General features: G+C 38.3%; 1 protein-coding gene across 2 annotated transcripts in view; it reads right to left on the bottom strand.

Annotated features, from left to right (window-relative positions):
- The window catches only part of RSU1 (Ras suppressor protein 1), a 99,682-nt gene that overhangs the window by 41,449 nt on the left and 40,337 nt on the right, over positions 1–17,896 (bottom strand). For both annotated transcript variants that reach the window (XM_042816764.1, XM_042816765.1), the window contains exon 8: positions 15,827–15,959. In XM_042816764.1, the coding sequence (XP_042672698.1) occupies positions 15,827–15,959 (133 nt within the window). The remainder of the gene's footprint in view (positions 1–15,826; positions 15,960–17,896) is intronic.

Below are 17,896 nucleotides of genomic sequence, written 5' to 3' on the forward strand. Positions count from 1 at the left end.
ACAAACTAGCCAATGGATTTGCAGAACAGCCACCTGATAAAGTAACTGTAGCTATCTTAAAATTACTAACTTCACATCAGCTTGGTGGAAAGCCTTCCTGTGTGGTTTTTATTTGTTGGTTTCAGAACAGAGTCTTGTTACCCTGGAAAACCCAGGAGAAACAACAGTGAGGCATCACTCCCACACTATTTAAATAATTGATTTTTATAACTTTGTTGGGACATCTATGTGGAAGTTTATGAAACTGCAGTAAGAATATGTTTTGCCATCCTATGGTACCTCTAAAAGAAGCAGTTTACAGTTGGAAGCTGGAAAACAGGCACAAAAAATTGAATTAAATGCACATTCAAACATTTTAAATGTGTACGTCTTTTTCATTTACATAAAATTTTCTTTAAGAAAACGGAACAAACAATTATATGTAGAAAATATATATTGCTACTAAATCCTGTGAAAGTATGCTTAAATGAAAATTGTAAATACATGTTTTGAAAAGCTACTGATATGGTTTTTGGAAAATGCCCGATGCATCATTGTAAAACTTAGACAAACTTCCATTATAACGCAGTGATAAAATGCTTACAATAATGTATTAAAGCAAGACATAAGCATAGAGTGATTCACCTAGGTAGCAAGCAGTTATGAATAATTTTAATAAATATGCAAAGACTACATTCTGCCACACTGAATAGCTATCTGTTGTAAACCTGCAATACGTTTTTAGACTAAGACGTGTATCTCTAGAATGAAATAATTAATTATCATCTTCAGAAATGTAACAATTTGGATTCTGCAATATCTGCGGTTTTCATCAGTTCTTCCCATCATTCATTTAGATCATCAGTATTGAATATTATTTTTTACAAACATTAACTCGATTTGTATTTTTCACGCCAATGAAATTATACAGACTACACTGCAATGCCTGCTGTCTTCTAAGTCTTTTCTCCTAGAAGAGAAAAAAACTGAGTTAACGGATGCAGCTACTGAACAACACATACCTTACGTTCTCCCTGGGTCACTCAGCACATGAAGGACATAGAGTTGTTGGAATGGGTCTACTGAATGGCCACAAAGATGATCAGAGGGTTGGAGCAATTCTGTTTTAAAGAAAGGTTGAGGGAGCTGGAAAAGAGAAGGCTCTGGGGAAACCTCATTGGGCCTTCTGACTTTTTACATGGCCTGATAACGTTAGGATAAGAAGGAATGGCTTTAAGTTAAAAGAGGGGAGATACAGATTAAATGTTACAAAGACATTTTTTACTGAGAGTGCAGTGAGGCACTGGTACTGCTGCCCAGAACTGTCGGTGCTCCATGTCTGGAGGAGCTCAAGGCTGGATTGGACAGGCTCTTCGCTGCCTGAACTGGTGGAAGGCAGCCCTGCCCATGGCAGGGGTTTGGACTGGGCAGGCTTTAAGCTCCCCTAAGCCATTCTGTGATTTTATGATTGTGCAAAATCCCTTTTTGAACCAACTCTTCCAGAATCACAGTAAGCACCACCTCTAATGCACTAGATCAAGTATAAGTATCCAAATACATCAAACAGAATGCAGCCTCATTAGCCTCTAACAAAAATGCAGGATACAGGAGACAACAGCAAAAAAAGAAAATATCATCTGTTCCCATCTGTATACTACTCATAAGAACAGCTCTAAGAACTGCACGAACATAAGCTGTGTGCCCTAACACTGGTTTGTGACTGGCCAATTTGGCACCAGCCATCTGAACTGCAGAATCTCCACTGTAAAATGCATACACATTTTTGTTTAATATAAATATGTATTCACTGGTACACTCAGGTATGACTTTTGGGAGCCTATAACCCCTTAAGCTGTAGTTATTTTGTGTTGAGAAACTTGAGAACTCACTGTGTGTAAGTTAATAAAGCCACATAGGAAGCATGTGACAGATGTACAACCGGGATGCTAGGTTATATCTTGTCACCTTACTGATTCTGCTTCAATTTACAGAAAGACTTGGATCTCAAATTCCATCTTTACTATTCATCCAGTGGATACTACCAAGTTTACCTCAGGAGTACTCTGATGTATGTATGTATATCATGCAGGCTTCCTGGGCTGCTATCCAAATCACAGCCTTTAATTCTCAGCAACAAATCCATTAACAATAGTTTTATTTGACTACAGAGCTGTTCTGAACATGGACAATTTTAAACTCCGTTTCAACGTCAAATCAAGACCAGAGAAGATTAAGCCTCTCAGGATGCAAATGCTACAAGGCTACAGTCATACAAAAGATATACAGAGAGATAGATAGTTACTCTGACATATTAATTACATGTACCTTAGAAAATTCATGCTTCAAAGATTTGTCTCAAAGGGAAGATAAAAATCTACACCTGAAAGTAAGATTCACGCACACTTAGCTAGCTTCCATGTAGACTAGTTTAGAGAATTAAAGATAAAGTGCAGCTGCAGTCAGACGTTAGCATAAATTATTGGATGTTATCAGTTTTGAAACTACCACACCTTTACAGTATCAAAAAAACCCACCCACTTTACTCAGCTGCTTTTTGTTTGTGATATAACAGGTTGGCAACTGTCTCTTAAAGTACTCCCTCACACTTTACATAACTGCTATGCAATAACCCACAGCAATCATTCCCAGCCATAACTCACTTGAACTGTAATCAGATGAGGGAGATAAACATTAAGAGTTACAAGACAACAGCATTTCCGTAAGCTGTTCAATCCATACACAGACTTATTTGCAGTCTTATTTAAAACTACAAACACAGAAAAAGACGTCTGTGAAGTTAAATATATTTCTCCTGTAAAGCATGCATTGGATAGAAGAGGGAACAATGGGGTTTCTTTTCCGTGTTATTCACTGCTCTGAATTGGTTAGTAGCCCTCTAGAAACATCTTTTCTGGTTATTAACATAGAATAAATTCAATCTCCTTTCAGTTATTTTCTTATTAGGCAAAACGTGTGAAAGCTAGCTGCAAGAACTCCACTAATGAGTCTTGGTATTTTCAACACCAGCAGATTCATGTGAAATGTACTGAGTGCAGTATGAGGCTTTTCCTTCCCTGTAATTGCAGCACATAGAGAAATCCAGCCTTCCCATGAGTTTGTCAGGGTTGGTGAGTTTTTAAACATCAAGTTCTTAAGAGTACTCATTTTCTCCTCAGAGCAAATTTGCTTCATTTGGTGCAGAAGTTTAAAAATGAACACAAGAAGCGAGGTTCTCCTTCTCCACCTCAGACTGACCCCAGCGGGGGCTGCCTTCTTCTTGGTCATGTATTTCTGCCCACTGGGCTAGCAAAGGCTCTCAAGTGCTAAGACAGTTCAAGGAGGTGATTCAGACTAAAACAGTTCTCGTCAAGAAAAATGGTTAGTTTCCAGACATTTGGCTCCACAAAGCTCCCTGCTAGACGATTACAAGAGAAGCAGAGCTGGTTGAAGCACAGGAGTGGGAGCTCCAGACAGGTATCACTCCACTACTCCAGCCACCTACTGCTGCTGGAGTGGTGGACATGGGCCCTCTTTGGGTCTCCAGAACAGGATTATTTTTTTTTTTTTTTGGCAAACTGCTTTGGTCCCCAGGTTGCCCCCCTGCCTACAGGGCAACCTCAGGTAAACATTTGGTTCACTTTGCATCTGCTTTATGTGTCCAGGTTTGTGTGCTGAGACAAAGCCAGGCCTCAATAAACAACTCAATTTTCTGTTTTCATTGTTCTCCAGAATACTCATGCTCCTCTGAAGCCAGGCTTCCAGCTTGCACCAGGATTTTTCCACCAACATATTCACACCCAGGACTTTAAGCAGTGGCAAGGCGAAGGGACCTGTGGTGTCACCAGCATGTCCTATCACCAGTCTACTGCATCGCGGTACCTTGGGCCCATCATCTGCCAGGCTTGCTGGACCAGGGAAGCCAGAGCAGGACACTGAACCAGTACAGTTCTGCATCAGTATGAACTTTAAATGCAAAAGTTGCTCGGCAAATGAGTGTTTACCTTTAATCAAGAGGCAGATTTCGGAAGCACACAGCTCTGGTTTTACTAGACTACCAATGGCATTTACAACAAGCATTGACTAGGAAATTCTTGCTTTTCTAAATACCAAACAAAAAGCGTGTAATATTTTCTTAAAATGGAAACGTTACTGTATCATATATGACAGGTTGAGCTGGAACAAATATCTGATTAAATTTCTGATATCTGATATCAGATATCTATATCTGACACAACCATAAGCTGATGCTGCTCTCAATAATCTTCCATCCTGTCTTATTCCTAAAATTCAAAGTATTAATTGCAACTAATTCCACAAGTTTTAGAGTTTATGTTCTTCGTTATGGTTTACATAGAAGTTCCATGCTTATCAGAATAGAGCAAACATGAAATACACATATCTAGATGTGAAAAATTAAGGAAAGAAAGACCTAGCACAAAACGAAGTTATTTTGTCCCTCTGATGATTATTTTAATGAAAGTACAAACAAAACATTTGACCCGAGCATTAAATACTATGTACAAGTGTCAAAATCATGTAGTCTTGAATGATTTTTTACATGCTACTTTGCTCACCTTATTAAGATGCTAGTTGTTTCTTTGATTTATCTGGTAATAAATTTTTGATGACTAGTGAGTCTCATAAAAATTGCTCTGGTGCTGACTACATTGATTAATAAGCCAGAAGAATCGAAACTGTCAGAAATTCATGTGCAAGAGTAAATTACTGCCAAACATACATTAGGTATTCCATAAAATATAGAATAAAAAAGGTTGATTTGGTAATTTTTTCTTGTATCAATTTGCTTGATTTAATTTATATTCAGGATCATCACTGTCAATCCTTGCACACCTTGCCTTTTATAACATCAACATTAGAGTATATGTAATGTTGGGATGGTTAGGAAACAGCAGGCAACATGTAATAATCAAAACTAAAATCCAGAATTTCATTTGGAAATCATATCCAGTTGAAAGGTAACTAAAAACTGTTAAGTCGCAGTTTCAGCTCTGGTAATTAAAACTCACCTGTATTTAGAAGCCAGAATTTGCGTGCACAGCCATGCTACAAATTATATTCTGCCACAACTGTGGTATCTCCTTTCAATACTTATGTGTAATAGCTTCTTGGAACACATCTGAACTAATACCTCTGAAGAGTCCCGAACTCTGTGGCCCCAGATACTCTGCCTGAATAACTCCCAAATGCATGTTTAACATGCAAAAAATCCCATTGAACTATACAGTGAAGCAAAATGGAGGAAGAGATCTGGGTGTACATACATGAGTAGGCATCAAATATTCTCTTTCTCATTTCAAGGGAAATCGTACTGATAGCACTGGGTTTAGGATTTGCTCCCTTTTTACTTCTGTATCTATTTGCCATCACAGAATAGCAGTTTGTTGCAAGACATATGATTGTAAGATTGGAAAACCCATTTGATTATAAATTCAGAAGTGGACTATATGGATAATAAAAAGGATTCTGGGATCACTGCTCTCTGAGTGGAGCTTCTTAAAACATCTGGCAAAACTATGCAGAAGGTTAATATTCTTGGTTTTGTTATTACTGCTTAGATGAAACTGTAGCAACTGAAATGGTCACCACCTTAAGTAATTCTATTTACTGTTCAGGCTCCCGCATTCTTCACTTTAGATGGCAATTTTTTCTCCATTTCTCCAACCAAGTATAATAAAGAAGCAAAAATCTTTTTTCCTGGGATATTTGATTCTAACCGATTTCTAGTACATCAGATTTGCAGAGTTAAAATGCTAATGTAGCTGGGCACAGGAAAAAGCCATCACAAAGTTCTCATAAGGACTTGCAGAATCATGACTTAAATCTGACCCCAGCTTTAACAGCAAAATATTTCTTGTATGGATAGAAGAAAGCTGAGATGCAGGACTGAGGAATCTTGTGTCATATATTGAAGAATATTCTGATTTTCATACTTTTCAAGAAAAAGTTAATTTTAGTGAGAAGAATTTCAAATGAAATCTCATCACAACCTTTTTCAAATTGCCCCATAGGTAGGTATAAAGGGCTGTAAAAGTGCATGTAAACTGGATAGTAGTAATACCAGCTGAAATAAAGTCATGACTTTTAAAAAGTTTACCAGAGGCACCAGTAAATTACACCAACATAATTTCCACTTAAGCCTTCCATTGGATAAACAGCTGATAAAAGCAATCATAAAACTAGGGAAACTTCTCTAACTAACTGATAGCCCTCACCAGAAAAGTAAAAACAAAATTGCTGAAAATCACACACAAAAAAATAAGTAATGTGAGAATGAAATAAAAAACCGGAGTTCAATAAAAGCTAGCATGTAATAAAACAGATATGACTGCGTAGAGAATAGAAATTTCAGACAGTTCTGCTTGATTATAAAAGCGTCACTTTTTAATTTATCTCTCAAATAAAAACAGCAAATACATGCAGTAACTCTTCCTGTTTGGTGGTAAAGAACCAACCTAAAGAAGAAAACAAGCAAGCAAGCAAGCAAACAAATTGAGTTGTGAAGAGTACAAAGGGTTAACCAGCTCACCCTCCTCCCTCCCCACTTTCTGTTAGCTATAGGTTACCAGAAATCCTTTATCCCCTACCAATGCATTAAGACATTAAGTCTCAATTAGCATTCCATTGTCAGCTGACTCCTATTTATTTCTCACCCAGCTGCGGTCTTCTGGATTTGTTTTAAAATTGCTGCAGTGTTTTTGCTATCTATTTCAAAGACCTAGTTGTGCACATGTGAACATCCTCACAGAAAAGATTAGGTAAGGTACCCTCAGAAAACATATGCCCAGTTTCTTAATAGCCTGTATTTCAGACACACTGCCTTTGCTTAACAAGATCAACCAAAAATGCTGCAGGGCTGGGTGAGAAGAGCCCCTGAATCCACTGAGGATGAGGAGTCGGACTCCCCACACATACAGCATCTGGAAATCTGGGGCAAACCCCATGTTAAATAAGAGGCCTTAAATTACAATAGTTCTGGCAAAGGCTAAAATCAGGCAATAGATTGCCACTGTTATATGCTGGCCATAACATATTAAAAGCCACGATGTATCACACAGTAACTTATAGCAACGTGTTGATTTAAAACACGTTTTCTCAAGAAGTATCCAGATGCAATTAGAGGACAATAAGAGAAAAATGAATCTGCTACTTCCTCTGGCAGTTTGCCCCATAAGCACCTTTTTACAACAGTATACTTTGCTTTTCCCCATTCTGCCTGATTTTTGCTCTCAAATCATTTTGAGGTGTGTTATCTACATTCATTTTTAACATCTCTTTAAAACTACTAACCCCAAAACTATGTTCAGTTGAAGTTTAAAAAGTGAGCTTTTATTCTTTTACATATAAGCCCAAGACTTCTTGTCTATAAGACGCCTTTTAGATATAGCACTGAAACTGACAATGCACTTCAGTTACATTATGTCAGACATTTTTCAGAGCAGATTGCTTTCTGGAAAAAAAAACAGTCTCTCCTTTTTATACCCCCCATAACCCTAACCACAAAGCATTGGTACACTCCAGATAGAGGTAGTGAATGGAGTTAAATCCAGCTGGCAACCAGTCACAAGAGGTTAGTATGGGAGCCCATCCTGGTTAATATCTTCATTGATGATTTGGACGCGGGAATTGAGCACACCCTCAATAAGCTTGCAGGCAGCACCAACTTGGTGGGAAGTGTCTATCTGGTGATGGGCCTGGAGCACAAGTCTTATGGGGAGTGACTGAGGGAACTGGGATTGCTCAGTATGGAAAAGGCTCAGGGGGGATCTCAATGCTCTCTATGGCCATCTGAAAGGAGGTTGTGGTGAGGTAGGGGTTGGCCTCTTCTCCCATGTAACACTGATAGGACAAGATGGAATGGCCTAGAGCTGTATCAGGGGAGGTTTAAGTTGGATATTAGGAAAAATTTCTTCTCTGAAAGAGCGGTTAGGCATGGGAACAGATGGGAACAGGTTGCTCAGAGAGGTGGTGGAGTCACTGTCCCTAGAACCATTAGGGTAAGGGTAGATGTAGTACTCCAGGACATGTTTTAATGGGCCATTCTAGTGGTAGATAGACGATTGGACTAGATCACAGAATCACAGAATTGTAGGGGTTGGAAGAGACCTCCAGAGATCGAGTCGAACACCCCTGCCAAAGCTACACCAGGTCACACAAGTAGGTGTCCAGGCAGGTCTTGAACATCTCCAGAGAAGGAGACTCCACAACCCCCCTGGGCAGCCTGTTCCAGCTCTCCATCACCCTCACCATAAAGAAGTTCTTGCGTACATTTGTGCAGGACTTCCTATGCTGCAGTTTCTGGCCGTTTCCCCTTGTCCTGTCTCCACAAACCGCTGAAAAGAGTCCGGCCTCGCCACTCTGCCCCCTGCACCTTAGATGATCTTAAATGTCTTTTCCAATCTTAATCATTCTATGATTTGCCAAGCCTTACTCACAGATGTGTAACTCTGCTTCAAGATGCTGTCAGATACACTGTGCAAGGGCACAATTTATTAAGAGATCCAGGACAGCTATGTTTTCACTACCTTCACACCAGCTTCCAGGTCATCTAACAAAGTTTACTCGGAAATGATTGTGTATTTGCTCCCAAATAACCGAGGAAAACATTGAGTATTTTTAGGTCAGATCTCTGCAGAGCTCACAGAAATGCCCTTGTTGACAATTATTGCCCAAGACCTATCAGGCAGTTCTTCTTAAATATTTGCTTTATTGAAGCTCATTTTTTAATGAGAATGCTGTTCAGCTTTACAAGCTAAATCCTTCACAAGAATCTGCTGTAATCAAAGAGTTGCCATGGCCAACCAAATTTCTATTCTCTCTTTAAGACACAGTTTTCAAAACTCCATTAACATGTTAACTGTATTATAACTAGATTCGTATTGCAGTTATATTCTTTAAGCCTTGAAATCCCATGTCTGCTTCTCTAACCAAAAACTGATATCAAAGTACATTAGTTCATAATAATCCGGTTTAGACTATCTGCCTTCTTTGGTGTTGGAATGATAACAGCACTGCTGCCACTTTCGGCAGACTTTTTCAGTCACCTTTTTTAAACCTCATGAATGCACGTCCACGGGCTATTGGAGGTTTAAAACAGTTTCTCACAACAAAATGTTGGTCAGGCTTCTACTGAGTGGACTGAAAAATATTTCGTTTTCACTAAAAGATTCAATCATCACCCTGCTTGCATTGAACACAGAATATGATTTTATTTTATTTATTATTCCTTTATATTATCTTTTCCATTATTAAGAATTTGAATATCAGAGTTCTGAAAAGGGCACATTTTAATTCAGACAGACAGAATTTGTCTCTCCAACAACTAAGAGCCTAACAATGCAGATCCAAGATTGGGTTGACCCTTTTTCCCTCCACACATTTCATTTAATCTCACCTGTATATATATAATTTTTTTTTTTCCCTTACTCAGGATGCCATTTACCTGCAGTTGTACATTATGATCTTTGCTTGTTTACTTATGCCACAATTTGTCCTCAAGGCTAGGCCCTCAATTCTGTTTCTTAGCAGTTTCCTTCAGACATCTCTACCTGTTCCTCATTTTGGATTTTACTATAATTACGATAGATTTTTAACTCATCTTCTGATCTCGCCTTGACTAATGATCAGATACAACTCTGCCTTGTATCCTTATTCAAATCCTGTACCTATTGTCTTTCTTTCCCCACTTTTGGTTTCATCAAATCCCATTTATGTACTTTCTTCAGTTCTTCTTTCAGATTCTGATTCTAACCCAGCCCTAGACATCAGCACCAGCAACTTAAACCCTGGGTTATTATCCCTGACATGGTTAATGGATTAGTGCACAATATTCTAAACTTTATATGAAAGTTCACATCAAAGGGAATAGTAATATTAGTAGTTAGAACAGAATTTATATGTGCAGTATCTATATCTGTCATATACATCAGTGATAGCTTCATTTTTATTACATATCCATCTTAGCAATATATAAACAAAATTTATACAGATACTGTTTTTCTTGTTTGTCTTTCAACATGGGTTCCACTTTGCCTTGGGGAAGAGTTACAGATTTGCATGTAAACATTGTCCAGAGATGTCAGGACTCTTAGTCATCTACTGTCTCTGCCGGAAATAATGTACTAATATATTTATCGATCTTAAAAATACAGCCAATAAATATATTTGGTTAGAATACAAATCAGTATTTTCATATAAAGTATATAGTACCATGCCTTTGATACAACAAAACCAAATGTAAATTATATTTTTATATTCTTTTTCCCCCCATCAAGCTGATAAAATACTTTTTGTTGGCTAATTACAAATTTTTTACTGGTACGTGACAGAAATGTGTGAAATAGGTTTGTAAACTCTTGTTTACTTCTTAGCTATATTGGATCTTGCTTCCTGCCTTCTTTGGAAGGAAGTTTAAAAGACATCATCTGTGGAGGAGATGCAGCATCTCAGAGAATCTCACCTACGGTAAATCATGGAGGAACCTTGTTATCAGTACACCTATTGTAGTGATACTACATTGAAATAACACAAAAATACAGGAGATCAAAGCCACCACTGGTGTAGATCAGTGTTAGAGACAAAAATGGTAAAGATGTCAGGCTAGAATATGAAAGTGAGCTCCAGGAATACGCTACCAGGCTACACAACACACAAAAAAAGACAGGACCTGCAACAACCACAGTGTAAAAATAAGAAAGGGAAAGAAGTAGGTACAAAAGGTTAGTGCTAAGAGCACAAGAACAAGCCCTCCAGGAACAAGAATATCTGCTCTAGAATATAAGTATTTGCAGAGTTGAACCTAAGAGAAAACTAGCATGAGAAATTCTATTCCACAAACACCCAAAGAATACACAAGTTATTTTCAGATACTATTTGTATGCTAGTGCATTACTTTTAGTGTCTTGCCAGTCTTTTCTAGCAGTAAAAACAAATGATGAAAAATTCTTCATTATTAGAACCCAGAAGAAGAATCTCTTTTTCCATGACCTATGACTGCTGACCTGGAAGCAGGGGGATTTGCTGCCACGTAGTAGTGGGGTTCAGTGGAAAAATTTCTTCTAAACAACAAAGCTGGAGAGGAGATTGCTTCTAGCTAGGGGACTGGATCAAGGGTGGATTCTTGCAGACTGTCACTGACAATAAAATGAGGTTTTTAATTACAGTGCTCAGCTCAGAGCTTTGTTTCAGTATTGCCAAGCAGTATATGCTCAGCATAGTGTTTGTCAAACCATTTCCATTGCTAAGAGTTAATGTATCAGTCTTCGAAATGCCTTGCTCTTCTACTACCTTTTCTGATGGAAATGTGGAAAGTGCAGCTTACTTCTTTTCACCAAACATCTTGTTGAGATTCCTGACCACGCTGACTGCCTCATGGGGAAAACGCGCTTTCAAGAAACTTAACTAATGGGGACTGTTCTATCATAATTCTGCCTCACTGAGATAAGAAGGTCAAACAGAAAGACAACAATCACTAAATGAAGTGTTAGAAGGTAAGTGCCAGGTTCAACAGCAGCTTAGACATGCTAAAAGTCTGAATGCTATTCTTCACAACCAGCATCAGGCACATTATTTCATTTTATCTGAGGTTATACCACCAGGTGATGACTGCAACAGACTGCTATGACAAAAGCAACATCCCTACCTTCCTGCTGTGAGAACAAACAAGCTAAGAGCAAGTTCCACACCAAGACTGATCAAGAGCACATGATTAATCCCACAGGCACACTCTGAAGGCAGCTTTCTGGATTAGTCTTAATGTGAATGTCAGTATTCAAACCAACCCCCATCCCAGGTAGCAATCACACATCTGAACTTTAATGAACTTTAAACCACTATCTTACACCAGTTCTGACAACCATCATAGAGTTTCAGTTGTTCATAGGAGTTTAATTCACTGTTTTCTTTCAAACATTTATGTCCATTTGCACTTGTCTAAGTACATTATAGCCACTAAATCAAACAATGTGTCATTTCTTTGTTGGTACCCTAGACAGTGAAGATCCTCTGAGAATATGCTTATAACAAAAAGGTCACTTTGAAAGTTGACTAGACACATGAATAAAAAATAAAACATTTAGTTAAGCCCTTTGAGGAGATGAGGTTGTCATTACCCTTTACTTGTCTGAAAAAGTTTTTCTCAATCCTACCATGAGCCACATGGGGCATTTAATGGCATCTCCTGGGGACACAGAATCAAGGCCAAGATTCAGCTAACTACCTGAACAGCTACCTACCATGGCAGTCAGAGATTAAGAACCATTATACTCTTGGCAAACTGACCTATTTCCAAATGATGCTGTCACAGGATGATATGATATGTACAGTGGGTGTATTTTAGCCAACAAAAGCCAGTGAAGTGCCACACGCTTCTGAGCTTCCTGCTCAGAATTAAAAGCCCCTCCACACACGTTTTTTAACACAATATATAGCCCATCTTCTTGTCAGCACATGTCTTGCTTGAAAAATGAGAGCTGAAAAATCACTTGGTATCATTTCTCATGAAAGGTAAGGAAATTAAAGGAAATGAAAGCGCCTACCAAGTAGGAACAGCTGATATGAAGGGCCTACTGGCTAACACACTCCTGAAGTAAAGTGCAATTCCAATTTAATTCTCGGTGCTTAAGTACCATGTAAAACAGAAGTGTGAAAATGTAAAAGTATGTGAGACAATGACATTTTATCTTTAGAAATGTTCATCCCTTCTGGGTGTCATCCCGACTTACCAATTAATCACTGGAGCAGGAATATCCTAATACGAAGCTAAAAATGGGGTGAAATTTTTCACCAAGTATGCTTGAAACAGCCATTTTATTTCACAAGGGAAAGAAGATCTATTTTGATCTATTGGCTAGCAGTTTCACAAAAGCAGCCTCACAGAATCTGAATGGAAAACTCTGATGGTGACTGTAGCACAGCGATGGCTTGTGCCAGGCATTAAGAGAAACCTCAAGGTTTAGTGACATGTTGCAAGCAAGTGAATTGCCAATACTCACTGAGCTACCACATTCTGGCTGAGATAACAGCAACAGAGTAAATACAATGTTATAGACATTGCAAACACAAAATAAACAATATTAATATAAACCATTTAGTGAAACATAACTTGGTGTTTGTGATTGCGTGAGCATACCCTCTCTGTCTTAGCTAGTACAGACAATTCTAAACAAAGCAAAATCAATATTTCCAATCAGCCAGCAAAAGGAATGGCCACAGGGAGACAATTACCATCCCTGGAGCTCAAAATCCATCTACACCATATAGATGCGTAGTTCCCAGTTTATGAAAGCCCACATCTCCCAGTACTTGAAAGTAAACTTTCTGATCTGAGACAAAAAGAATGATTGTAAGCTGTTATTGTTTTATTTTCTCAGTTTTGGAAGTGAAGTTACCCAAACAATACCCAATAATCTGTTTAAGTATACTGCTTTGTCTCAGAGTAAAAAATAAGCTGACTGGCTCTATCAAACGTCAGTTAGTTTAAAATATTTTTTCTTGTCTGAATGATCTGCAGTAATCCAAGTGCTCAAACCTGCATAAAGTTTCTACAGAGAAAATTACTATATTCACACCTCAGCTTAGTGATTTGCCTAATGAGAAAAAAGAAACAACACCTGGACATAGACTCAGGATGAAAAAGGAACCTGAAGATGTTAGAGGGAAAAGATCAAGATTTCAAAAGGAGTTTTAATTTCTTTCATGTTCACAGTTCTTTTGCTTTTGTGCACAGTTACGCTGCTACACCCATTAACCAGATGATGCCGCTGTTTATGACTATTAAGACCTACAATCGGCTTTCTGCAAATTGAAAAATACCCGTAGCAGGTGGTATCCAAGTAATTCTCAGATCACAGGCTTAAAGGAAACTGGAGATAAAAAGGACGACTTTTCATTAGGGAAATCCACAAATTCCCTTTATAGCATATGTGAAATAACTGCAGTCAATAACCAAAAATGTTGCTACTGAGATTCTTATTATATTGATATTTTAAATGGATGATTTACATCAATTTAAATGTAATTTCAGCACGGTTGTGCTGAAAATAATGCTGTCTTGAACTAGTAACATCTGCACACTTTTGTTTTCTCATCACTAATCTTAGACAATAATGAAGTGTGTATATATATATATTCTAACTGCTAATATCTAGGTAAAATTCTGGATGAGGCATGGAATGACTTTTCAATTCTATTTTTCCTCCTACTAATGGTTAGAATCTGATTTTGTTTACATTGTTAACTACAGAGGCTTCAAATATATACTGTGGACAAGATGAAAATCTGCCCATTAGACAACAAGACACCATGACACCCCAGCAGCAATTGAGACAGCCAACATAACAGAGCTTATTTAAAACAAAGAGCAACAGTTACAAAAACTGATGAATTTCAGAAGATTTTGGTTGCTAAATAAGTGTTACTCGAGCAGTTTATTACTCAACAGCTATTAAGTCATTACCTATTATCTTTTTAAATTTTTATTTATAAGTACTTTTATTTAGAATTACCTACTAAGAGCTCCCCTAAAAACTTAGTGTGTGTCAAATACTTCTTTCAGTCCTTGAAATTCTGCCATCTGCATGAGAACTGCATGAAAGACCATAATTTATACTGCTCAAAGATAAATACAAAATTGATCATAAGAAATTGCAACATAAGTTATCAGAAAACTTAGATGCAGGTATACAATGGACTGTGGAGATGCTCCAAGGTGACAGATAGCTACCTCCTTGTACTATGTTTGCAGTACAGAACATTACCAGAAGAAAAGTAGTTCAGCCTAAATGAATAATCTTGAGAACTATGCGTTACCAGACAAAGATCAGGACATTTCTGAGACTCGGTTTCTGTAGCCACATTCCCAGCTATGATTCTTATCACTTAAATTCTCTTAGTGAAGAACAGCATATAAAAGCCACTACTGAATCATTTATAGTTTCATATAGAAATTCAGATCTCAGTTACTTAATTGGAAGCCCCAGACCTTCACCTACTTACGCTTTTTTGGTTAACTGAGTTGACAGATACCATTTAAGAACTATCATAAATACCTCTAAATTACTAACATACATTTTTAAGCAAAGGGGAAATACCAAAAATTAAGTTTCCAACCACTTCTAGGAAGATAGCAATGAACTAGTTCCCAGACACAAAAGTAACCTCCGATCTGAAATTCTACTGTGGACTGGTAACACAAACATTTTCAGTGCAAATAAATACTTTAATGTCTTTAATAATTCACTGAATTATTTCTCAAACAAATATTCTGCATTTGTACAGATTTTAGAATTAAAATGAGAAGCCCAACACAAGGGCTATTTTATCTAATCAATTACGCTGTTGAAGAAAGCACCAGTATCTATACTTGAATTAGCAAAGTTAGGGACTTAAGTGAACCAGTCCAGATTAAAAAGTCTGAATTCCGGACATTTTTTTCAACACACAACTCACAGCCAACGCCATCAATGAACACATATTTCAATCTACAAAACCTTACTGTGCTTACTTAAAATTAATATCCCCAAGGCTTGTAATTCTTTCTCTTTTACCTTCCTCATGTTACCTAACAGCTCTTAGAAAGAAACAACGAATGTAGGACAATAGTGAGCAATCTCTGTACTTCCTTAACATGTCTAAACCACATTTATTTACTCTTTTGTTAGCAAAACTCTTCAATATAAGTTTGCAGTTTTTGCAGTTTGCACATTTGCCCCAAATCACTAGCTAATGCATGGATTATGAAAGAAGGGTGTAGCTGATAACATTTTGCTAAGCACACTACAAGAAAAAAACCCATGACTGACAGCACAGAACGGTGTCACATAATACTTACTATTTGTATGTTTCTGATCGAATGTACTCAAAAACATGAGACACTCCCAGCTGGAACTGGTCAGCTATAGGGGTCACCCAAGGATTGTTCTCTGCTTTGAAGACTTGCTTTTGACCAGTCAAATCCAAATTACCTGAAGAAATGGCATAGGAAAAAAAAAAAAAAAAGAAATACAAAAAAGTTTAAAGACATATCTTGCTGTAAATAAAACTCCATTCATTTTGGAGAGTACAAATGTAATCAAAGGAAACATTTCAGGTTTAATGGAGTGGAAAAATAGGATAGAGCAGATCCCACCATGATGGATGCAGTTGCACAACATTCATTTCAGCGGTACAGCATATCGCATGGCAGGATTGAATTTGGACTGCTATGTGGAATATTTATTCACAGAGTTAGTTTGAAGTAGAGCTTAATTAGTGTGTAGGTTTTGGGGTGTCCTGCGCAGGAATACATTCAGTCAGCACTGTCAGAACAAGTGAATAAGAACCTGGGGCTTTCTGATGCTGCCCTCTGAACTTCCCAACTCTATCACAGGCATCATAAGTTTTACATTACCATACCACTAAACATACCCTTTGGGCCTATAGGACAAGTCAGCAAGACGTCCCTGTCTGTGATGGCTTGCTGGAATGAATGGTGAATGACATTACAGTAAGATTTAGCTCTGCAGTAGCTTAATGTTGCAGAGCATTTCTCAATGACTACTCCAGGCACCACGCCAACACATGATCACAGAATCACAGAATCACAGAATCACAGAATCACCCGGGTTGGAAGGGACCTCAAGGATCATGTAGTTCCAACCCCCCTGCCTAGCAGGGCCACCAAACACACACATTCAGATCAGGTTGCCCAGGACCCCGTCCAACCTGGCCTTAAACACATCCAAGGACGGGGCATCCACAACCTCCCTGGGCAGCCCGTTCCAGGGCCTAACCACTCTCCTTGTATAGAACTTCCCCCTAACATTCAACCTAAATCTTCCCTCCTTCAACTTCGATCCATTTCCCCTAGTCCTGCTGTTGTCAGCCCTTTTGAAGAGTTTACTCCCCTCGTGGGTGTAGGTTCCCTTCAGGTATTGATAGGCTGCAATGAGGTCACCACGCAGCCTTCTCTTCTCCAGGCTGAACAAGCCCAACTCCCTCAGCCTGTCCTCATAGGGGAGGTGCTCCAGCCCCCTGATCATCTTAGTAAAGATGATGCCCAATAGGCTTCTTGCCTCGTCAGTGCCCAGTGAGCTGTTTGCACCAAGATCCCGTGATGAGAATCCCCTATACTGAGAAACACAAAGACGTCCTTGTTATAGGTCAGCTTTACCTGTTTTGTTGACAAGAAGCCTTAAAGACTTTCAGGAAGTTTTTATTGTTTACCTTGTTGGTTTGTTTGTAACAATTTACCGCCAGAAACCACAACAGCAGATGCTCTACCGAAACTTCTCTTGGCTATGGTTACAAGAGGCTAACTTCCAGGAAGGCCTAGCCATTGAAATAAGTGTTCTTTGAATTAAATTAAAAAAAAAAAAAAAGAATCTCTGCTACCATTCCAAATCTTTATTTTGCAAATTTTGTGACTAATGGAGTCCCAACACTACTGTTAGAAAGTCACAAATACAAAAAGAAAAAAAAAACACAACAGAAAACCATGGGAAATAAAACAAACAAACAAACAAAAAATACAAGGTTTTAAAGAACAACCAAGCCAAGCTGTCACAAAATTCTAAAAGCAATCTGATCAGCTTGTTCTACAAAACAAAAGGCACCTGTGTAAGTTGCATGAGCACTCATGTATGCTACAAGCTCCTGCCAGCCCTTTGCATCTCCCCACGTTCTGCATTCCTGCTAATCATTACTGTGCTTCTCTCAATACAAAGGGTTAATGCAATTAGAGCAAAGGCAGACCATTATATTCTGTGAAAAGATGTCATACGTCTCATATCGCCTATCAACAAGTTACCATTACCTTGTCCAGCTCATCTGTCAGCTGTCTGAGGCCTGTTCTTTTTTAAATAACGACATGCAGGAAGCATCTCGCCCTGTCAGTCAGCAGCAATTGCCCTAACTGCCTCAT

This window comes from Centrocercus urophasianus, unplaced genomic scaffold (assembly GCF_019232065.1).
Source record: "Centrocercus urophasianus isolate 14NV4802_14NV808 unplaced genomic scaffold, USGS_Curo_1.0 seq_16, whole genome shotgun sequence".
NCBI lineage: Eukaryota > Metazoa > Chordata > Aves > Galliformes > Phasianidae > Centrocercus > Centrocercus urophasianus.